Here is a 23,570-nt window from a genome sequence, read left to right as displayed (position 1 = left end):
AGAATTTACCTGCTCAGTCTCTACAAGAATCTTGCTCTTCAAGTGAAATCATTTACATGCATTGAAGTCTCCTGGCACATGCACCTTTAAACTCTGGCTGCAATTTATTTTGACTCTTCAGACTTACCTACAGACCGCTGGCATATACCCAAGAAGTGCCTGTCAGCACAAGCAGTGAAATTCCATGTTCCAACATATTGTGATTTGGGATCATTGAGGATTACACCACACTGATTGTTAAATTCTTCATCAAAAAGCTGAGAAACAGAAATATCCTTATCAGACTCAAATAGGGTAAAAACATACTTGTGTAGAGGTGAAGTAACATGAGTCTAGGAGATCCCCAGCTGTCTGAACTTGTTTAAGAAGTTTCAAAGGAGTGGTGCAATACAGCTTATACAGCTTACCTGCTTTACAGACACTACCAGGTGCCTGGACTCAAAGTTTTCCTAAGCTAAATACCTTTCAGAAGTTGTCATCCAACTAAGGTAAACAGAACTCCAGTACTGTCAGCCACCCTGTTGGCCAATTAAAATGACTAACTGGGGAATTTGGTCTGTTACACATGGGTTTTTTTTTTTGACACAACATTCCAAATTTCATTACTCAATAGGCAAAAGAAGTCAAAAGTCAGAACTTACATCCAGTGGAATTTTCCTTAACCTCCCTGTCAGGAGTGGGTGAAAGTTACTATATAACAGTCTACTCTCATCTATCCATTTATTTTCCCTTGTACTGAAGAGGAACTGTAAACCAATCCAAATATCTTTTGGCAGGCCAGGAAGCAACGATGTTATATAATCTGTTGGACAGAAGAGTAAATGTACATATTGTGGTTAGGAAAACAACAGTAAACCTCCAAAAGAAGACTTCATCTAAGTAAGACAATGTAATCCCTGTTTGTGTTAATTTAATTTTTCCAGCCCTTCATGACTGATGAATGCTTATCATTCCGTCCTTCCATTTGATAACACCTTTCATAGTGATTTTATCTGAAAGGAGCAGTTGGTATTTGCCCTTCAAATTCTGAGCTGAGGAGAAATTAGGTGATTAAAACTGTTCCTTTGCCCACTAATTGGCAGTCTTATTCACACACAAATTTAAGAAGCTGCTTTTCCACAAGCCTGCAAGATCTTCTCTTGTCTTGCTGCCCTTTCTGAATTGATGGACAAAGTCTCCCATCTTTCTATTTTACATATCATAAATCAGAACGTTTTTTGGATTCTGGCAGACTTTGTCCACTCCACCATCAGAGACAGCAGGACAGGTCAAAGGAAGTCAGATTTAGCTGAAAAAAAATTCAGCCAGGTAAATCTTGTATCAGACCCCTCTTAGTGAGCATTCTGGGAAGAAACAATGGGCTCTGGTAATGCCCCAGGCACCAAAGACATTCAGTAAACTTGACTAATTTAGGAAGACAAATCAAAGCTGTGTAATTAGCTACTGCTGACATGTTTCAGCTATTGGTCACATGCCAGACTAGCCACAGCCTATTTTCTGAACAAGACAAAGCCACTGTAGATTTGCAGGTCAGGGCTAGCCCCCAATACCACCAGGAGGGGTAGAGGCAGCCCACAGAAAGAAGCACATTTTAAGAGGACTGTGTCTCCTTTCCATATAGGTGGTCTCCACTACACAGAGAAAAGAAAAACAAACAAGACAAAATAACAAACACTTCCAATTGCACCAAATCACACGAGGGATCCTGCTATGTTACATTTCAGAATGGCTGTGCTTTTCCAACCTTAAATACATACAAAAACACCCAGGCCTGAGACATGTATATTCCTGTACATAACCCTATTCCTCCCCAATAACAGCAGTGAAAGAAAATTACCATTAAGCTGCTGCCTGCAGGTACACTCTTGACTTCTCTAGTCTATTTACCATATTTTGTTTGGCAAGAGGTTATTTGCTTATAAAGAAAATATACACTGTGGGCACTGCAGAATTCAACTGAGCTACTTCAGATACACCCTCAAGAGAACTCTTAATTATCAACAAGAATATAGTTGCAAATTCAGCCATATCATTCATCAGTTTATTGCTGAACATTACTTGCAGCCAATGTGAACCCATTTCTTCCTCACTGCATTTCTCTCATTGACCTTAGTTGATTTAGGTGAAACAGTTCTGTCTTCCAGTCCTCCTGCTTCCAATCCTCTCATCAGGAGCTCCTGAAGAGCTCAAAGGGGGTCACTTTGGACACATTGCCACATTAAGCTGCACATGCAGAAACAGAGGGTCCTGTGCTCCAGCTGGCACTGTATTTGCCACCTCATTCCCACACACACAGAGCTGAGCTTCTCTTGGAAGCAGCTTCTAAGGTGGTTTTTCACAGTGCAAAGTCTACAGTCTCAGTTATGCTTAAGCTAGGAAAGCCAAACAATTCTTCATTCAGTGATGACCATTTTATGCTCAACTCTCTCAACAAGGTTTTGCAACTTTTTTCTTTTTGTAATGGGTTAAGATCATATAAAGAAGCTGCTCTTCAAACTGGTTCAAGTATCTGGTAACTGCATTTCCATGTTATGTTTCCAGTGATGCAAACAACAGACAACACATTTTTAATCAGTCCTGGATTTTTAGAATGCTCCTAAGTATGCCTGTGGATAACCAAGTGATTTATGCTCAAGCTCTTAAGCAGAACTATTTTGAATATAGAAGAGAAGCTGCACACTAAAGTGCCCCCAGTCCACCACCATACCTTGGTCAGCTTGATCTGAGATAGATGGAAGAGAGCCTCCAAAAGTTACACATTTTTCATTAGCTGCATTAAATGTTAAATGTTCAGGTTTCATCTTTAGAAAACACTGCAAAATAAAGATAATGAAAATTATTTTTATCATACTATTCTGCCTAAGACATAAATCAAAAATCTTAAACCAACCCTAAAAACTCACTTCTCATTTCCTGCAATAAAATATAACATTTTTTTTTGCAGAAAGCAAGGGACATGATAATAGTTGCAAACATTTATTTGGTTCAGCAGAGTAGTTAAATATAAACAATCTCCCTGACTAATGCCTCACTCATACTCAGTAATTCTTATTTGCCACCTCAGAATCATGTACTGTTTTAGGAATGACAACTCACACATGAACTCTGCAGTCAAATAGTGCTGGTCAGGAACTTGAAATAAGCTACCTTTAGGGAAAAACTACTTGGGAACTCCAAGGTCTATTCTGCAATGATGTGAAGTAAGTTTGCAAACCTTGGCACAACGTAACGTGCAGATTTGAAGATTTGATGCACATGTAAAGAATAATGGTGGAGCAAACAACAGGAATGAGTCTCACTAAGACTTTAGATGACTGCCTTAAAACATAGTACTGAAATAATTAATTATTCTATGGATTCTGACTTGTTGGTTAATTCTTAAAAGCTGCTCACTGATTCTTACGTAAATTTAATCATTAAGGCAACTCAGGAAATAGTGTCTGCCAACTTGCTGCCTGCCTATGATTACTCCAGAACAGACGCAGCATGCTTCTGCCACAGAAACCTCATCCTCTCCCTTTCAAATCCTTCTCTTCATCCAAAGAAGGAGCCCAAGACTAGATACTACAACCAATGTTTTTGGACCTAAATGTGTGGCAATGGGAAAGCAAAACAATCTGAAAATGAATGCTTTGAATTTAAGAAGCCGTCAATCCTGAACAAGGGACAAAAAGGGGACGAGATTATTTTCATCACTACAGTTAGTTTTCAAAAGTCCATTTCTAGTCTATTCCTCAACAGAGGGGCTACCTCCTCCTTTCTTTCAGAAAGGCATTCCAGCTTACTGGACTGTGAAGAATAGGCAAGGATGATGAATCTGTGTTATCTCTGTACCTTATTCCGGAACTGATGCCAGCCTTTAGGGCAACCTCCTTGGACTGGGCGGTAACTGGGATCATGTTTCTCTAGTAAGGAGGCATTGTTTTTTTCACAGATGAAGGGTAGTTTCACATTACAGTTAACTGGGTAGTCTGCAGAAATAAAAGTTTAAAAAACAGTTACGGTAATGCCTATCACACTCCAGTTGCTCTCCATACTTTATGACATGACAAGGACCAGTCTGAAGGGAAATCCGTTTTGGTGGAACCACAGTGAACTATTGTGCAATTGAAAGCATTAAAAATAGCAGTAGAGCAGAAGGCAAGCATAAATCATTTATATCAGACAGTAGTACAATATTCCTAAAGATCCAGAGTCTCACTCTTACTTCCAGTATTACCAGTTTGTATAGGCAGAGAGAATTTGAAAACAGAATATTATTGAAAAAAAGATTTTGTATATGAGGACTAACCTTGTATTCTGGCAAAGAGGGTACACCTAATTGTCAAAAAAAGCCAAAAGGAATCCTTCAACATCTACATGGAGAGCATCTGACCTGCACTGCTTTACATGACTCCTGCAGTCATAAATGGACTGACTTTCTGGTCTAGAGCAATTTTTAGCTAACAGAGATGAAAACAGTTCAGCAGCAAACAACTGAACAATGGGGGAAACATGCTTTAAATAGAAATGGTAGAAGACAGGAGGAGCCTCTTGTTCTCTGGAGGTTATACATTTTCCTCAACATAAAAGTGTTGAAGAAAGGAAGCAATACACTTCAAGTACCACCAGGAGGCTTTTTCATTACTCTGTCTATCCCTTACAATATGACTCCAACAGTTAATGGAATTTGTGTCTTCAGATATGTACACGGTTGCAAGTACAGAGTTAAGCTCTCTAACAAACAGCTCTCAGACAAACTCCAGACCTCAGAACATGTGGCATAAACACAAAAAGGTAGCCACCAAAACCAGATTTATTTCTGTTGCAAAAAGAGTGACAAGCTATCATAAAAAATTGCCATTAGAATTCAGGTTTGCCTCTGGCCATTAAGAATTATTACCATGGATTCTACCATGAGGAAGTAATAAATGATTCAACAGTCAATCAGATTATCATGAAGAAGCCATTCACTCCTATTAATTGCAGATTGATACCAAAATAGAAGAGCTTGGGTAGAACAGTAATTACTACTTTTTTCTTTTCAAACAAACACAACAATAGGAGAGGGGGTGAAAAATAAAAACAACCTTACCTCTATACCAGTTCTTTCTGGAAATGTACCAGCAATCTCTCAGTAATCTATCATGGAAGCGTGGAAATAACTGTAAACTGGATATAAATATTTCAGTTAATCTCCAATCCAATGTGACCTTCACGGAGAAACTCTGATAGCAACAGTGTCAGTGCAAACAAAAATTTGGGCTATTAACTGTTTCTAGATGCCCTACACAAACTAGGCTAGAAATAAATAAGTGGCAGGTTCAGCATTTATATATTGTTCCCAAATTAACTTTTTGAAATGTGCAGAATGAGATTATTTATCACCATGCTGCAATCACAGCACATTGCCAGGACAAGTGAAGGGAATAGGAAATAGCTCTGGTTTCCTTTTCACAATAGTGCATTGCTATAGTATTTTGGAAAGTGAAGGACTTTCCTTGTAAGAAGCCTATGAATCTTCCCTGCAGCCAAGAAGGGAATGATGCAAGATTTGCTGTGAGTCATCCCAGCTCTACAAGGTTATACTAAAAGTCCTCCAACACTTTGGCATTACCTAACTAGAAGAGTGATGTCTTAAACCAATTTCCTATTTCCTGCTCTTGGGTATTCCTCAATCATCAGAGTCAACAGACTGGGCACTTTTTTTTGGTCAGTTCTCCAAATCTTAGCAGAACACAGAAGTTTGCCCAAAACCCCAATAAAAGCATTTCAAAGATCAAGGGAATACATTAGCTACTAGGATCACACATTTCAAGGATTCACACAAGAAGACTAAGATGGCCATGCCCAACAGCCCAAAATCTAGAGGCTCTGATAACACGCATAAGAAATGGATGACTAACTCAGTTACAATAAAATTACTATGAATTAACTACTCCACTTAACAATTCCTAAAAAGCACAAAATAAAGCTTACAATAAAGCATCTCATAATTATTCTACATACGGTGAATGATAGCTGTAGCCATAATCAATAAACTTCAGCCACCACTTCTGTTCGCTGTTTGATAACTGTGGAAGGAAAGAACAAAACCCAGTGTTTTACAACCCACAGAGAAAGAGCTCCTGACTCTACCAAACATAGAACAATGTGACAAAATTAGACACAGAGGTACTGAAACTTGACATGTTTTTCTCAGATGCCTTACAAGAATGTACTTTTATGCCATGTACAACACAAACCCCTTCCATAAAGCCTATCAGATCATCCAGCATTTCTAATTAAATCCTCTCACCAGGTGAAAAACTATATGTTGTCCTGTGCACAAAATTAAGAACTAGCACAATTGTTAATGAAATATTTGCAGACAATGGGATGCTTGCATGGTGGGCCTGCTATGATACTTTTTCCCCATTCAGAGAGCTTTGTGTTTTTTTAATGTTGTTAAACCTACTTTTAAATTTAAAAATTCTTTTACCAGACTGACATTAAAATAATTCTCTTTTATCCCATCTTTTCCTTTTAAGTACAATTGAAAACCATTCAGGCCAACAGGAAAAAGAAAGAAATTAGGATTAACATTTTCTTATATTGGAAAACTTGGCAAGTAAATTTCCCTGCAAGGGAAAGTAACTGTAAAAACAGATTACACCCCCTTACCTTTTCTATTTGAGATAGTATTGTCCTGAATTTTGGGTAAGACTCTATAGAGGCTAAATCACTATCATTTTTTTGACAGTAGGAAATAGCTTCCTGGTAGCTCAGGTTTTTATCTGGTACAAACCACAGCTCTGCTCCATCAACAACAAGTGGGGGTCCATGAATTCCAATTTCATCTACACAGAAGAAATATCACATGAGTAAGAAATGAATTCTGAAATACAAATCTTTTATTTTTCTGAATTTATTAAGGAATCTCAATTTGACACTGGGAAGAGTCAATGCTCTGCATTTTGAACTTTCTCAAAACCAAATTCTATCAGTCATAATCTTTTCTGGAATGAAACGGGCATTGCAGTAGCAATGTAACAAACCTAATAAAAGATACTGAGTACAAACAACCCTACAACATAGTGGAAAAATACAGAAGAAGTCAAATTACCTGGTATATACCACTCTGGTGTCTTTGGAGTGCTACCTGTTCAGAAGAAAAAAGGAAAAGTCACTGAATTCACTTTCTAACAAGACTGTGGCCACCAATAATAGAAGTGATGGTTAGCACTCATATTCTCAGCATTCATGATGAAAAGAAAGGAGAATGAAATCATACACGGGTTTAATAGTTTAAAATTAGCTAATATAAAATTAATGGGAGTACTGCATACCTCCATCTTACATATCTGTGGTTCTTTCATCTCTCAAGCATCAAAGTAGTATTTCCACCAGAATCTCACCCCAACAAGAAAGTTTCATCCCAAGACACCTTTTAATCAACAACCCAAATGTAAAGGTCTACTGGATTACATACTGCATGAAAAAACCTGGATCTGTGCAGATATACCATGCTATTCTTTGGTATTCCCACTCCTCACTACAATGAGGAGCTACTACACCTGTTCTACAAGAAGGCTAGTTGACCGAAGGTTGAAGCAAACTGTACGCCCAAAATACTTGTGGTGATTTAGTTAAAAATATCACTAAGAAACATTAAGTCAAGTCCACAAGTGCTGCAACTCAGTGGCTTATATCAACACACAAGAAACCACTTACTTCATGGGACTAGAAAGAATACAAGAGCAGTGATACTGCATTCTCCTCAAGGTCAGTTTCTAAGTGTACATCTGTTTGTATGTGACATCCATGAGACATTTCATGTACTGTCCTCTTTAGCAGTTCAGAGAGGAAACAACAAAATACTGTTTACAAAGTTTCTATTATAGGGCAATAATTACAACTCATTGTATTAAACTCTTTATACAAACAAATGGATGTAACTGCAGTTTACCTTTTGTTATCTGGCAGACCCATTCAAGCCTAGCTTCACAATCAAAAGGCCTGAAGTAAAATTCAAGGTCTCTGGCTTCATGGAAGTAAAATCTCCAAAATGATCTCCGTGAAAACTGTGAGGTCTGCATAAAAATAGAAACAGAGAACTGAGTTAGGATAGCATAAGCCTTTGAAATGTAAAATTAAACTGTAATAAAAAGGTCCTTTGGCAAAGTCAGTGTATTTTAGTGTGTTGTTAGCCACACAATTTATTTTGCAAATAAAAGAGCAGCTATAACTTCAACTATAACTCTTCATGTTAGCTAATGCTGTGAAGCAATAACATAAAGGGCTTAAGATCATCTACACACAAACATCTTAGAAGGTTTTTCTAGAACTAATGTTTCTTAGGGTTTTTGTAGTGCCCAGTTTCTCATAGATGCTTATTATTAAATTATCTATTGCAACTTGTTCCCCTGAAATGAATCTCATATCTGCTGAAAAGAAACCACCATCTGAACTGGCACAGAAACAATCATTCTTATTTAAAATTATTTCTTACAATCAAACTTGAAGAACTGACTTCACTCCTGCTGGTCTCTCCAGTAAAGAGAATTTTTTATCACTTACTGAAATGGCATGTCTAAATCTAGCAGGCAGGAGAGGAAAGTTACTATGTTCACAGCATTCCCTTCAAAGTGCTCTCTGGGGTCTAAAATTTTAGGAGCTCAGTGCTGACCAGGTTCTCAGTCTGGGGTCATGAAGACAGGAAAAGCAAATAAGGGAAATGGCTGTGAACAGAAGGAAAGGGATGCAATTATCCTTTCCCCCAGTAAATCCTAAAAGCAGAAGTGGTTCTATTTAGGTTAAAAGGGATGGTAGGTACTGCAAAAAGTCAGATGATACTTCAGAAAAATAAAAGGCTATTTTAAAACTCATGCCATCAAGACTAAATTAAGTATTGAAGAGCTTAATCAGGAATCAAGCTGAGGTCTGACATTTGAAATTAGAAACCAACAGAGAACATACAGTCTATTTCACAAGTAAACAAGGAAATACACACAATAAACATGAACACATGCTCTGTCCTGGCTACTGCATTCCTCTTCAGGCTTTAAATTTTTTCTTAATCAGAAAAGCTAGTATAGATTTTTTCAAAATTACTGGTAGGGCTCTCTGTGCTTTTTTCTTTTTGACTCCATGACACATCCTTAAGAATTATATGTAAACAAGAGATCCATAGTATGGCACTAGGCAATACAAAATACCATTGTTACTAAAATCATTTGTAGTTAAAAAGATACAAAAGAAGTCCTATGAAAGGTTATCATTAACATAGCACTCGTCTCATAAAAATACTTAATTAAGGGAAAGTTTGTAATAGGTGTAGATTGATAAAAGGAACAATACAGCTTTTTCACTATCCTTAGAAAACATCTAAACCTAAATTCAGTTTGCAACTGGAAAAATTATTTTTTCCAAGTACCTCCAAGTAAAAACACACATTACTAAAAACCTTGAAACTAACCTTTAATGCAGCACAGTCTCTTGTATCATACTCATCTTCCAGATAGTCAAGTGGCATAACAACACTGGTTACCTACAGGATGAGTGACAGGGTGAAAGAATCAGCATCTGACATTCTGCTGTGGCAATCCCAAGAGATAACCTTTCAAACCTGGGGTCCCATTATGTTTATTACTATCAAAATATGTGTTGAATGGCAGTTACTCCTTCAGTTTTGAGTCTCCATGTCTGTTTTTTGGAGGGGAGGAGGAAGAACTCACAATTTCAGACAAATAAAGCAATTACAGTGAGGAAGATATTTTTGGAAAAGTCTGACAACAAGGAAATGAGCTGATAAACCCTCCCTTCTGTTGTGGTATGAAGACACCTTGTTTTCTCCACCATCTCTTGGATGTTTACTACTACATTTCTGTGAAATTACTTTAATATAATGGAGATGGAAATCAGGTTAGCCTTGTTAAAGATACGTTTTTAATTGGAAATCTGCTTGCATGACACAATCTTCTTCTGAATTATTAATCTGTTGAAAGACTTGACAAATTTTAATTAAAATATTTATCAATTTACTTTCAATGCAGTCCTAGTTGAAACAAATCAGTATGTGACACTTCCTGATTAAAAGTTAACTTACTGGTTTGTTATCACTCCATTGCCAGGTTCCCAAAGAATCAGGACTCCTCTTATTCATTCCAATCCAGACCCATCTGTCATTGCTGTAAATAAATAAGATACAATCTTATGCCAAGCATATGGTTCAGCTCATTTAACAGGAAGACTGACCGATGGCATGGCATTATTTAGGAACAAGCAGCAAAACCAAGGTTTTAGTTGTAGCAGGCCAAAGAGAAAATAGACAGAAGGGCTGGGACCTCTTCTGTACAGAAGAAAACGAACTTTTTGTGGGCTGCATCACCACTTCATCTGTTGTCATTTGATATAATGGTCTCTTTTCTTCCAGAACCCACACACATGGTGTTTATATAGTTTGGTTCCCTTTCTCTTGTCCACCTTTGGGCTATCTCCCAAATACCATCAGCTCAAATTCACTCTTCCTCAAATCACACAAAAGCTTCTACTCAAAGAACTGGCCTATTTTCCTTAACTTTGTAAGTGGTATAAACACACTAAACATGGGCACCTATTTCAATTATGAACCCTCACAAATGAGGCGTAGACATAAATCAGCACCAACACCACTGACTTCAATGGCTGCATGAACAAGTGGCAGTAGAAATTTTAGTCCTGTCAGAACTGGGTTTTTTCCTAGATTTTACTTCCTCATTTTTCAAAAGCAGCAGACACTTAAATCTAAAATTTCAGTTATGTTCAAAGATACAAAATTACCTGAAAAAAACAGGTTTACAATGTAAATACTCAAATCTGTAGTAAGAACCTTTACAATAATCTTTTGCTTATGAATCTAAAGATCCTGTAACAAAGATAAAGGTGCTAGTCCAACTGCAAGGTTAGTTTTGTACTGCAAATTCTCAAAGATTAAATTGTGCGCAGGGCCCATAAACTGAACTTTATGATAACTCACTCCAATCCAATACCCTGCCCAGTAAAGTCAATAGACACTGCTCTGAATGACTGTATCAGCTGGAAGCAGCAGAGGGGAGAAAGATCATGAGTTTCTTCTGAAATCACAGACTACATCAAACCCTACTGCAAAAGAGCTGTGGAAAAGGCACTCTCATCAAGATGGTCTGAAAGCAAAAAAAAAGCATTGATGCCAAACTGCAGGGCTCCTGTAGAACTGTATCAGGATGCACCAAATACAAAGAAGGAACACAGGACATTTGAGGAAATTAGGAGCTTAGGCTATTAACAAGGATTAAGGATTTTCTTGTATAGTCTTCCCAAAGAAAGACAGGGAAAGGATAGAATAATTCTTTGTAATATATTTTAGGAGACTAAACCTGCAAGAAGAGGAGTGATTTGAGCAAAAAGAACATCACATGTGAGGGAACCACAACTCAAAAATAAATTTAAGCTCAAAACTGGACAGAGACATTTGACCAGCAGAGGTCAGAGTTTGTAAAAGACTCCCCAGAAAGTAGTGCTGACAAACTTTGTGATTTGAAGCCAGAATTTGGAAAGTTTATGAAAATTACTTACTACCAAAACAGCTTAACCCAGGGTTTGTGAGCTAAGTATGTGAAATCCAAGAAGGGCAACAGTACTGTACTTGGTAAAGTTTCCTTTAGGAAGAAAGTATCAGCCATCAACAGATTATTTTTTTTTGTTCCTTATTCTCAACTCCAGTAATAGTTTTCTGACACTGGTGAGATAGTGTGATCACTCTAGTGTGATTTTATCATATTGATCAATCTTTAGTCTTTCAATGATACAACTAAGGAGCTTTAAAGAGCTTAAATGCCCCATACCACTGCAGTGGAAAACTGCAGTGAGCCAAACATTCACAGCTGTCAAACAGCTAAGTGACTTTTGGCTATTTGCCTTTAGGAGTTCATTTTTCTGTGGCTGTTCCTCCAACTAAGAGGCAGAGATCCTGTCCTAAATGCAACCTACAGACTTAGCACAGTTTAAGCAGTTGATCACCACACAGGAATATCTACTAAAAAGAAAATTGGAGACACTCATTTTGAAACAATTTGCAGCAATTACCTGAGGATCTAGAGCAATTTTTCAAACTCTTTAATTTGTATCTGGCTATTACACAATAAATAAATTAAAACCAAGAAGGGTTCCAGGTCAAGAATTTCTCCAGCTTATCTTCCAATTTACAATCACTAGCCTGCAAACAGAACAATATTTTCAGCTGACTGGGCTCTTATACTTTTTTGTATAGCTTTTGCTTCTTTTGGAATTGTTCAGACATGACCATGAGTAATTTAGTAACTGCTACACCACACTTGACAGTACTTTTAAGCTTCAGTAAAGCCTTCTGATAACCCTCTGAAATTATACTGTCATCTCATCATAGGAAAGAATCCCAGCAGCTATTTAAGACAAAGATAAATTCAGACTCCCTATTGCAATTAAGCTTGCAGCAAGGAATTTGCTTGTGCTTCGAGTATCTGTCTCCTCATTGCATAGCATTAAAATTCATCCTGTGGACTGATATCAAAATGGATTTTTCAGTGACAGAGTATTCTTTGAGCTACACTCCTGGAACTGTGTCTAAAAACCTAAATAAAAAATCCTGAGTTTTAAACTAAAACATACATGCAATTTGTGCTTTACAATGGACTCCACACTGACACTGAAAGACCCTAAATCTCTAGCATCCCCTGCAGAATACTGCTGGTTTTTCTTTACACAGAGCTAAACATTCATAAAAGTCAAATACTGCAGGAGTGAATAAATACAGTTCAGATGCTGAAGGGACTATAAACCTGTAATTTTTCTGATCATATTCTAACTGCCAAAATAGAAAATTATTTTCTCTGTCCTTTATAACAGCTCCAACACAAGATTAAGAGTGAAGTTTTTAGGGCTTGTAGGTCAATCTAGTTCTTGACAAGAGGCAAAGTATACATCTGGGCCAACTCCTTAATGGTGCAATTTAAGGCACATTTAATCTAAGGCAGTGCTGGCCTAAAACTCTGCATGAAGCCCATTGGGCCACCTTGTTATCCCTGCTGTAACAGGCTACTGCACTAGCTAAATCACATCCTGCTAATTACCTGCTTTTGAGTGGAAGAAAAGAGAAGTTGAATTAATGCAATTACTACAGCTTTCATCTCAGCTTTATTGCTGTTTTGGCCATTCTGTTAAGGTGATTTTTTTCTTTCAAACTCAAGTGTTTGTGAGGCTTTCTAGATGCAAATAAATTACAGCAGCAGAACCGTTCATATAAAAGGCAACCTGGATTTCTTTCCAGTAAGGCATCCTTGCTGAAATGTCGCTTCTAACCAGTCCAAGCTGTTTCTCCTCCTGTGTCCAGCATTGCTGCCAGCTATAAGATGCAGAATGCTCACACAGTCCAAAAAGAATGAAGTAGCTGAACTGCCTGTATCACATCCCTTAAAGCCAAAAGAGGTTATCCTACTTCTTCCAGAGAGGGGAAGGCTGGCAGGCAAATTTTATTTTCCTTTCCAATGGCAATAGCCTGACTTGGCTGGAGCGATTCTGGCTCTTATTTGACTCTAAGGTGGAATCTGAGTAAAGAACAGAATGGACTAGGCAAGCTGCCCTTTTCCTGGTGAACCAAAATGACTCCTGCTAACATTTAAAAACAAACAACTCTCAATGAGTCACCAGAGAACTGTGCAAGGGGAAAAAACCTGAAACCAAGAGAGTCGAGGTGTGGCTCCTTCCCCAAACTGAAATGAATGCACTGAATGAATGCTTTAGGTTGGAGTTTGCACTGAATAAATACAGAGAATATGAACAAACTGCATGCCAGCACACTCCAGCAGCTAATCATATCTAATATCACCTTAGCGTGATTTCTCCCAGTTAGCTAAAGTATTTGCTCTTGGTGAAATAATTCACATGGTTTCCTATCTCAAATGAGCTTGATTTTTATATTAACTACCCTTGACACCTGACCTCCAAAATATTTTATGTAATCAACACCTCTGAGTAATTTAAAAGCATAACTATCTTCAACAATTCATCATATTATCTAAACAAACATTATTTAAAATACCTCAGGCAATATCAACTATGTAGTATTTCAGTTCAGAATATTCTGAAGTGCTCAGAAAGGGGTTAGCCCAGAAGAAAATACTGTGTTTTCAGTTATATTTGATATGAGCAGTTACTGCAACACTAACTGCAGAGTCAATTTCTACCAGGTTCAATATATTGCTCCTCATTTTAAGTTCTGCTGGAATAATATTGAAACAGTGGGACTTATTAGCTTTCAGACTAAGTTTGAAATTTCTGAACTATGGGAAATGCAGGAGCATTCTGTTTCAACTGACTTCCTGGAAAGACAGAAGTCTCCACCTTTAAACTCCTAACAGAAAATGTAATTAATACCTCAGACAGTCTTCAAGCTGAAAAGCAGCTCTAAGTACTTGTAGGAAAAGAAAATGTGACTTCTTTATTCACATATCATTGTAGATTAGGTGCACTAAAACAAAATTTGCAATTGAAAAACCATCTAATAAAGTCTGCAGCTAGAAATAACTTGCGCACTGATTTTTATTGTGGGACTTCAGCCAGTTTAGCAAAGGAATTACAAATGGATTTTACACAAGCCATGCTATCTATATATAGAGCATACAAGTTTGGTTTTGTCTCTTATTAACATAAACACTGAGTAATTTTCATGACTTGTGCACTTCTAAAAAAAGTTCACTGGTTTCTCAAGAAGGCACCACTTCAGTCATCAGGTCTAAAAATTTAATCACTGCTGTATGCTGGCAGCTTCTGCAATAATCCTAATTTAGTTTGTTGATGAAAAAATTTACATCACATAACTGGCAGCATTTGATTTTTAGAAGGCAAAAAATTCTGAAAAAACACACTGTCAATCAAAAAAACCATATTACACAAGGATCTGACATCACACCAATGCCCAATAAAGCTTTGCAGTGACAGTTCATTTGATTAAAAATAAAGCTTTAAACTCATAAATTATTTAGCATTTAATCTGTTGATACCAGAACAGTCAGCACACCCATCTAATGCCCATATAGTGTCAGTGTAGCTATGCCAAATAGGATCTGTGCCAACCAGATTGCTGGACACTACATTATTCACATTTTCAAAAGTTAGCACCCAGTTTATTCAGGAAGCATTTCATGAATAAAAATGAGATGTGTTTGAAAAACTGAAATAATAACTCATCTCTAAAGAATGTACCAGTAAAGAGTAGGTACATTTACCATCTAGGTGTGCCAAAATTCAACACAGAGAGGAATAATTTATTGTAACAACAGACTTAGATTTGAGCTTTGAGCATTTTCTATTACATAAATTTCTCTTCCTGTGCTGCCTCTAGCACTGTGAAATATCAGCCCAAGCTGTACTCCTGTGACATTTTCCAGCAAGGCAGTTCAAATGCCACATCAAAGTGTTCTGTGGGAAACACAGGTGTCACACACTATCTCGTATTTGCCATTTTTGGTCACCAGCAGCATTTGCAATCCACTGCAGAATCAAAACTTCAGAACATGGCTAGTTTGTTACCTGATCATTTTCCTCAGGATAGAATGAAGTGCCTTAATTTCTTCTGAGTGGCTAAAACTAGGCAGATGGCCTCCAAGGGCTTCACAGAACCTTTCTGCCTCTTCCCAGGTCCTGGTTCGCAGCACTCTTTCACTATGGAAGAACTTCACAACAGCCAAATGTCAGAGCAGAAAATGACACAAGGCAGTATTTTTAAAACACTCCTGTTCTACTAAAATATGGCCACCTGAGAGTCAATAACTGGTATTTCCATAGGGAAAGAACTTGACTTTTTAACATTTTTTCTTTCACTTTGCTTGACAGCAGCCAGACTCTGAAGTTTAGCTGACAAAATTTGTTTCAAACACAACATATTCCACATGACAGACTTTCTCTGCTGTTCTTTACCAGAAAGATTTTAGAAACCACCAGCTAGCTCATTCCATAACTGTAAGCCAAGTTATAAGTTTTAAGGGATGTTGTTCTTTCAAATTTACGGTGAACTACAAAGGCTAATGTTCACTTAAACTAGTCTCACTTAAGTGCTGTGCATGAAGAAAGTTCTTTGGCACACCCTTGGAAACCTGTATACATCTGAGGTGCAAGTTTGGCTCGTACACCTCAGCTAACACATCCACTTGATCCCCTTGGTTTCAGTCCAAGACAAGTTCCATCAGCTGGATCTCTCTGCACAGACATGCTGCATTTGGTCAACAGCAGTTGTGGAGAATGTGCCAGGGCCAGCTGTCATGTCCATCAGCTATGGGACAGCTATGCTGCACAGCAGCACAGACCTATCCCTTCAGAGTGCTTCCCCACACCCTTGTTATTCAAGCTGGGTTTCCCCACTTTGCTATAAGAGCTGTTTACAAGAAACAGTTCATTGCAGACACTGAGTCAAAAAATAATGAATCCAATGAACAGCCTCAGTTTTAACTTGATTTAATTTTTAATAGAAGGGAAAAACCCCTGCATTTCTAAATAAAATTTTATTTAAGCCATTCCAGCTAAACAGCACAGCTGCTTGCTTCCAATGGTCATCTCAAAACAGTAAAATACAGCTGAGGCTGAATGTTTCTATATATTCGTATTCAAAACAGAGAAAATCCTACCTCTCCTATGTAGGAGGTACAGAAAGGAAAAGGGCAAGGGAAGGTGATGCAAAGTGCTTTCCTTCCCTAACCAGGTGTCTGTGCATGCCTGAGGGCAGCAGTACAGGGCCAGTGCTGTGGCCCCAGTCAGCTGCCCACAGAAGAGGCACAATGCACCTTCCAGGAATGGCAGAGGATGATGCAGGGCAGTATCTAATCTACAGGCAGCCAATCTGAATCAACACCAATTCCCTCTCCTGGTGAGAGGCCCTTGAAAATGCCCTCAAGAACTGCTATGCCCACAAAATGTCTGATCACTCACTTCCTCCAAGACAGTAATCAGCAATTAACAGCAAACAGGAATAACATTTTACCTTGTAGCAGGCAAGGCCGGATCCATTATGCCACCCGGGGGGACAGGGATCAGTTGGCTTTGGGAGCACTTCTGGCTCCTTGGGCTTCCCAATATATTTTTTGCAGACAGAAAATGCTTTAGTGGTTTTACAATCCTTAGTTTCCCACTTTCCAAGAGAATTTCCACTGGACATGGCCACACATCCTCCTGAAAACTCTAAAATTAGAGCCACCAAAACCACATTTAAAACCATTGGCTGGTTTCCAAAAAAAACCTGACATAATTGTGAATTACTACTTTATTGCATGCTTGGAGTTCTGTAACACGGTACTCCAGTGCTTGCTCAATAGAAAAGGACAGTATTTTTATGTGTTTTTAGTTTTCAAATTTACCTGGTTGCATGGAATTCCAGTTAGTGTATGCCACAGCTTCAGGTGTTTCCCCATTCACTGTACCCCAGGAATATATTCCTGACTGGCTGATATCCTGCAAACCAGTCCAGAAGTATTTTTCTTCAACTTTTGTGTGCTTTCTAATTAGACTGTTAATAAATTCTTGTTCAAATCTGAAAATTCACAGATTAATCAGAGTCAATATTTTAAAGATACCAAACTACTGAGAAAACTTAAAAATCAGTTCAAGCAGTCATCCAGGAAGTCCCATATTCAACATGGGGTCAGCAGGCTGGGAATTCTCATACTTCCAGAAAGGTTTCACATTGTAGTTTTACCATTGTTACACATTTCTAGTTCTTGGCAAAAGCAATTCTCTCTCTACATTTTCTTTATAAACCATTAGTTATCATAAAACAGTTTTAATCTCTGATTTTATCTCCAGGATTGTGATGTTAAATTTGCTCATAAATTACAAATGTGCTTTACCTGTTCATCACTGTAAGATTGCACTGGGCTCCAAATGAAACTTCCATTTTATCAATCTTGTAACAGTAGTTTCCATGTCTCTCCCATCCCTGGTTAGAGAACAAAACCCACATTTATACAAAACAACCTAATTTAGGCATTACCTACAGAAGAAAATAAATCATTGCCAACAGTGGCTGGTGCCCACAAGCTGGCACAGCATATACAAGAAAGAAATGCACTGTGTCGCACACAAGGTCCACTATCATCAACTCTCAGATTCACAGTTATAAAAAATAATGCAGCCACAGGAATAAAATACACCACTGTTTTAGCTTGCCTGGGCAGAGTCTTCTGACCACTATTGCATTTACAGAGAAACACAAGGGCAACAGCCCAGTCCTATTCAAAACAATAGGAGTTTTCATGCTGTTCCACCAACGCCAGGATTCAAACACAAGAATACTAGGAAGGCATACACCAGTGTCTCTTTACTTCTGAGAAAAATACTTGATACTGAAAATGTGTGAACTTACAAAATTTCTCTATTGTTCAAACATTTCTCCCCATATTTACACTGAAATTTCAAGAACCATTAATGTGTTAACTCTTTTCTAGCCTAGCAATGCCACTGGTGTCTGAATAGCACAGAAAGCTGTAACTCTACGTGCTGGAAGTCTCTGAAAAGACAGAGTAAAAAGGTCATGTAGAAAGAAAGATAAGGGGTAAATATCTTTCCTGTTGCAAGCAATATGCCACACAAAACTGAACCAAGTAACTCTGAAATAGCTAGCAATACCATCCCAATCTAGCTCAAAAGACAAGAGCTTTATTTAAGCAATAAGATGTTGTACTGTAAAAAAACAAAAAAAAAAAACCCAAAAAGCCCCCACCTTAATTCAAGTCATAGAACAAAAATGAGAGCCAGTGAAGTGCAAGAAACATAATCCCAGTTAACAATCTCTGCATATCTTTACGTTGTAATGTGCTTATTCTAAATTTTAAAACATAACTTGAGCAAAAACAACAGAACAAGTGGTGTTATCAATAATATTTCTAATAAAATCAAATTCTTTTAAATAAATAAATAAATAAAACACAACCTTTCCTGGGTCCAAACTCATAATACTTTCATCAATAAACAAACTGATAATACATCCTGAGCCTGCCTGGAAGAATGTGAAATTTGGTTTATGCTATATAAATGTCCTTTTTCAAATAAAATGTTTTACAGACTTTACTGAACAGACAAGAAAGAAATTGAAGTAGAGGAAGTAAGTGTTTTCAAGCAAGTTTCAGAGCTAAATGACAATAAAAGAAATAGAAGCTTCCTATTACCTCTTCCAATGAACAACTTTTATCTGATTTTGTTTCATTCAAAATCTCTCCATTTTTCTTGCAAACATATTTCAATTTTTCTTCACAGGATTTGACCCTCCACTGTCCCAGCTGTAAGAATGAAAGGAAAAAGAATTATTTTAAATTCTAACCATCTTTGAATTTCTGTGTTTGCAGGGGCTGTTTCCATTGCGAGAAAGCCAAAATGCCTCCAGTAGAGATATTGGGTGGGATGCCCTGGATTATATGCACAGGTACATGTTTGGAAGGGAGAGAGAAAGCTGACACACATGCAGATGGGAGGATTCTGGATCACACCCAGAAAGGAAAGAAAAGGTCAGGGTGGTGCAAACTCTCTTAGATCAGCAAGGGAATAGGTGCACGAGGTGTGCTCAGTGTAATGTGGAAGTAGCTCAGAGACAGCTCAGAGGAGCTGAGCACAAGCTCCAGTGCCAGGCTGCTGACACAGCAGGCAAATGCATGCTCCACTTTTCTAATGAATCTGCAGGATGGGATACAGCCTGCTTCCCACTCTTAGTGACCTCCTTCCTTCACCAACACCCTTTTTAGAACATTCCATCCTCAGACTGGGTGACCCAAACTGCTCTGGGAGATGACTGAACACAGATATCTCCTCCTTCCCACCTTTCTGCCAGAGACATGCACAAATACAGTAACCCAAAATACAGTCTGGCCAACAATGCGTTAGTCTCAGAGCTAGGAGTCATTTCTTCCATTCTTTGCAGAATACAGCTACAAAGTTCCAGCTAAATAATTCTAAGAAATTTGCTTGTAGAAAAATGAATTTTAAAGATTATTCCAGAAATAAGATCAGCTAGCTGCTTTGTCCCCTCCTTGACTTTAACACACACCAATGTTCCCTCTACTACGATGAAAAAATACCAACTAAAAAACAAACTCAACAGTGTATTCCTACCTTGCCTGAATATGACACGCAGTTAGGAGTGCTGTTAAAGGGAACTCTTGGTTCATTCTGATCCCAGTAGGTAAAAACCACAGGCGAGTGATCTGACCACTTGAACAAGGTTGGCACATCGTCATTCTTGAGACCCAACCAAATTTCCTCTTCAACATCTGTAATTTAAAATTAGGACAACATTTCTGTTTCAATATAATATTCAAACTAACAGGAAAGCAATGTGTTATTAGCAAAATTAAATTTTTCATCATACTGTGCAGCAGTATAGTGATACTATTACAGTGAGAAGAGACCATATGTTTGTTGACTTGTTTCTTAACTTATAGTCACGTGACCATGAGTAAGCTTAACAGAGACGGAACAAACAGGGAAAAAAACCCAACCACAAACAAACAGAAATAAGGAACACACAAGAAAGCAAAAAACCAAAATACCCGCAACCAAATTTAGAGTGTATGCAAAGACATAACATCAAACACTATCAGTACTATTTATTAGTGCAGTGACTCAGCAGTCAAAATATTGACCCAACTATCTACTACTCTCTTTGAATGAGCAAATTAACCATAAAGTATTACAAAACTAGAAGTAGGTTAGGTCAGTAAATAAATAAATTATTAGACTGAACCAGAACAAGTCCTAACACAGGGGGCCTGGATCTGCACAGCAACATTCAACAGTAGCCTGGGTACAAGCTCAGCTTTAACACCCACTCTTAAAAGATAGAGATTATGACAAGTGTATGCTAGAACGTGGAAAGCAGTTTGTAATTTATGGCGTGCAGCACTTGGTGCTTGACCCTTACAACTACCCCAACTCACCATTATGGAGCTTTGTAACAACCAGTTCAACATCTGCTAATGAGTGAATGCTGATGAGGTTACTCTTATTTGCTTTGCACAACTCATCTGCTGAACTCCAAGGTGCCTGGTTGTTTATCAGCAAGTAGCAAAAGCCATCGTGGGGGAGCCAGCCTGGATCACAGCGAGTATCCAAGTGTCTCCAAAACTCTAATAATGAAGAGAAATGGAATTAGAGGCTTTTGTTTTACATTGCCTAGTGCAAAGGGTTAGCTTTAAAGTCAGCAGCACCTTGAAAATAGCCAGAAGGCAGCAATCAGAATGTGTTCATATCCCTCCGTTCATGAAAGAAAGGGTCACAGCTTAGCCAAACAAACAGACTTCAATACAGCATTAGGAGAACTCATAATATTTTGGGGCCATGAAGAAGACTGAAGGAGAAAGAAGTTAGTGGGAGTGGAAGCAAAAGGCAGGAGTGCATTACATTAAGCTAGTCTTAGTGTAAGTGAAAGGTTCAAAAGTAATTGTAAGCAAGATTTCAAAAGCAACTGAATACAAATCAAGTTGATTCATTGCAGGAAAGAAACACACAACTCAACAAATGCCTAGATTTAAATATTTTTTTTCTTCTCAAGATATTCAAGAATTCTAACTAGTTTTTGGATGCTGAAAAGGTATGTACTAATAGCCTTTCTGGTTCAAAACACACTATAAAATACTCCAGCCACAGGAATTTTGTTTTTTAATAAATAAAACACTATATAAACACTGGTAATAACTCTACATACCCCACTGAGGAACCAGAGAACAGACAAGAATTGTTAACTGACAACTAGCTTTCAGAGTGTCACTGCAAAATTTGAACCAGCTCAGTTAAATTGAAACTGATTACTGTCTCTTCTTCAAATGCACACACCTCTTCAGGGGAAGCTGGAGACAACATGCCTTAGCCAGAGATACTCCACACCCCTTCTCCTCTAGACCTCCCTGTCATTCAAGGACAATTACTTTTTACTAAAAGTTTTTGCAGGAGAGCCCTGGGAACTGGCTAAGGCCAAAGCATGCACAGAAGAACAGGTCATGGCCATGGGAAGGGTTGGACATTCAGGTGTAGATAAATGGCCAAAAGCATGGAAGCAGTTACATGTCACTGTAAACACTGAAGGCCTCTGTCTGTGTGTGTAGGTCGAGATAAAGGAATTATTATCTTGTAAGAGCTGTTATGGTCCAGTAAAGATTACACACTGAGAAAACTACCAACTCCTGCACTCTGATTTTCAGTGCTTGGCCTGGTTTCAGAGGACAGTAAGGTTACCTGACTGCTTCTACTTGAATTTAACAGAGTTTGATCCAAGACCCAGGTAAGTCCCACTTCATGTCAATACACACCAAGAGCAAGAGAAATGGGCTTAAAGCAAAGGTGGAAAGGTTTGGGATGCAACTGCCAGTTCCAGACTTTCAGTAATACATGAAAGAAGGCACAAGCCATGGAGGAAAATGTGATGAAAAGGGCAGGACTGCTGCAAAATGCTTTATGTGTGAATGAGAAAGCTGCAAAAAATGAAAACTGTTTGTGATGCATCATCTTGACACTGAAGAAACAGAGTTTGCTTCTGCTCTGCTAAAAAACCAAAGCTGTTGTGAAAATGTTTTGGCAGAGATGCCTGAAAAGGCTTGGGAGGGAAAAGAATGATTCCATAAGTGAACATTATACTTGCATTAACATACAAAACTCAAAAATGCAAACTGTCCTACCTGGAACGCTTGAAACTTCATTGAGTGACTTCTTGCAAGCATATGGAAGCTGAGCCCCACAGTGGTAACTCTGCCACTGCCCTGAAGCAGCATTCATCACCACACAACTCAGCCCATCCAGTGGGGATGAACTCTGCACATCTATAGACAGGAACAAATGAAAACGTAACAGCACAAGTGATCACACAGTAAGGCAGTGACTGCTTCTTTTCACTACTGGTGTTCAATACAGGAATAAGACTCTGGATAGTATGGCGCCTTGTATTTGAAGAACATAATTTGCATCAGCTGAGGGCAGCTGTCCTAGCCCAGGTCCCACAGGATGTTTTCTCTTAGAGAGAAAGTTTCAGAATCAAGGAATCTTGACTTCTTTTCCAATGTTTAATCATAGAACCAGGAGGAATGTTCTATTTACAATACAAGAAACCCTTGGCTGAGCACTTTCCCAGACTAGAAATATCTCAGGGGAGAGCCGTTTTCGCAGCCCTCAGTTTCCTTTGGCAGTCCCATTCCACACCCACTCCAAACACAGTTCTGCACTTTCTCTCAATGCTAACCATAACCTTTACCATAACATAAACCTTAGACAATGCCCCAGATTTGAAACAGCACAGACAATAACTCCTTTTTGCAGTCTTCAGCTTCCCTTGGAGCTCCTTTCCAATGGAACTTTTTGACTTTTTCTTTGAGCCTCAATGCTGTGACCTACACAGACCACCTCAGCTCCCCCTGTACTGGGTTAGTTCAGGCTCACAGAAAAAAGGCTCAGGGTAAATCTCAGTTCTCCATGAAAGAGAACAGACAGACAGGGTCTTTTCAGAGGGGAAAAGGGAAAGGAAAAAGTAATGGGCTCAACTTGCAGGTATCAAAATTCCTGTAAGGCACCAGTAAATACTTTCACAAGAGGAG

General features: G+C 38.3%; 1 protein-coding gene across 1 annotated transcript in view; it reads right to left on the bottom strand.

Moving 5' to 3' along the window:
* Positions 1-23,570, bottom strand: part of LY75 (lymphocyte antigen 75) — a 43,837-nt gene that overhangs the window by 14,614 nt on the left and 5,653 nt on the right. Inside the window, exons 6-24 of the mRNA XM_036386813.1 lie at positions 22,662-22,802; positions 20,928-21,116; positions 20,104-20,261; positions 19,167-19,277; positions 17,850-17,938; positions 17,361-17,533; positions 16,988-17,184; positions 15,544-15,686; positions 10,067-10,148; positions 9,437-9,508; positions 7,928-8,051; positions 7,085-7,120; positions 6,643-6,818; positions 5,989-6,053; positions 5,075-5,151; positions 3,835-3,971; positions 2,708-2,813; positions 642-802; positions 128-257 (exon numbers count right to left, since the gene is read on the bottom strand). Of these exons, the coding sequence (XP_036242706.1) occupies positions 128-257; positions 642-802; positions 2,708-2,813; positions 3,835-3,971; positions 5,075-5,151; positions 5,989-6,053; positions 6,643-6,818; positions 7,085-7,120; positions 7,928-8,051; positions 9,437-9,508; positions 10,067-10,148; positions 15,544-15,686; positions 16,988-17,184; positions 17,361-17,533; positions 17,850-17,938; positions 19,167-19,277; positions 20,104-20,261; positions 20,928-21,116; positions 22,662-22,802 (2,367 nt within the window). The remainder of the gene's footprint in view (positions 1-127; positions 258-641; positions 803-2,707; positions 2,814-3,834; positions 3,972-5,074; positions 5,152-5,988; positions 6,054-6,642; positions 6,819-7,084; positions 7,121-7,927; positions 8,052-9,436; positions 9,509-10,066; positions 10,149-15,543; positions 15,687-16,987; positions 17,185-17,360; positions 17,534-17,849; positions 17,939-19,166; positions 19,278-20,103; positions 20,262-20,927; positions 21,117-22,661; positions 22,803-23,570) is intronic.

This window comes from Molothrus ater, chromosome 7, assembly GCF_012460135.2.
Source record: "Molothrus ater isolate BHLD 08-10-18 breed brown headed cowbird chromosome 7, BPBGC_Mater_1.1, whole genome shotgun sequence".
NCBI classification, from domain to species: domain Eukaryota; kingdom Metazoa; phylum Chordata; class Aves; order Passeriformes; family Icteridae; genus Molothrus; species Molothrus ater.
The sequence above is the reverse complement of the archived record's forward strand: the minus strand, read 5'-3'. Positions and strand labels throughout refer to the sequence as shown.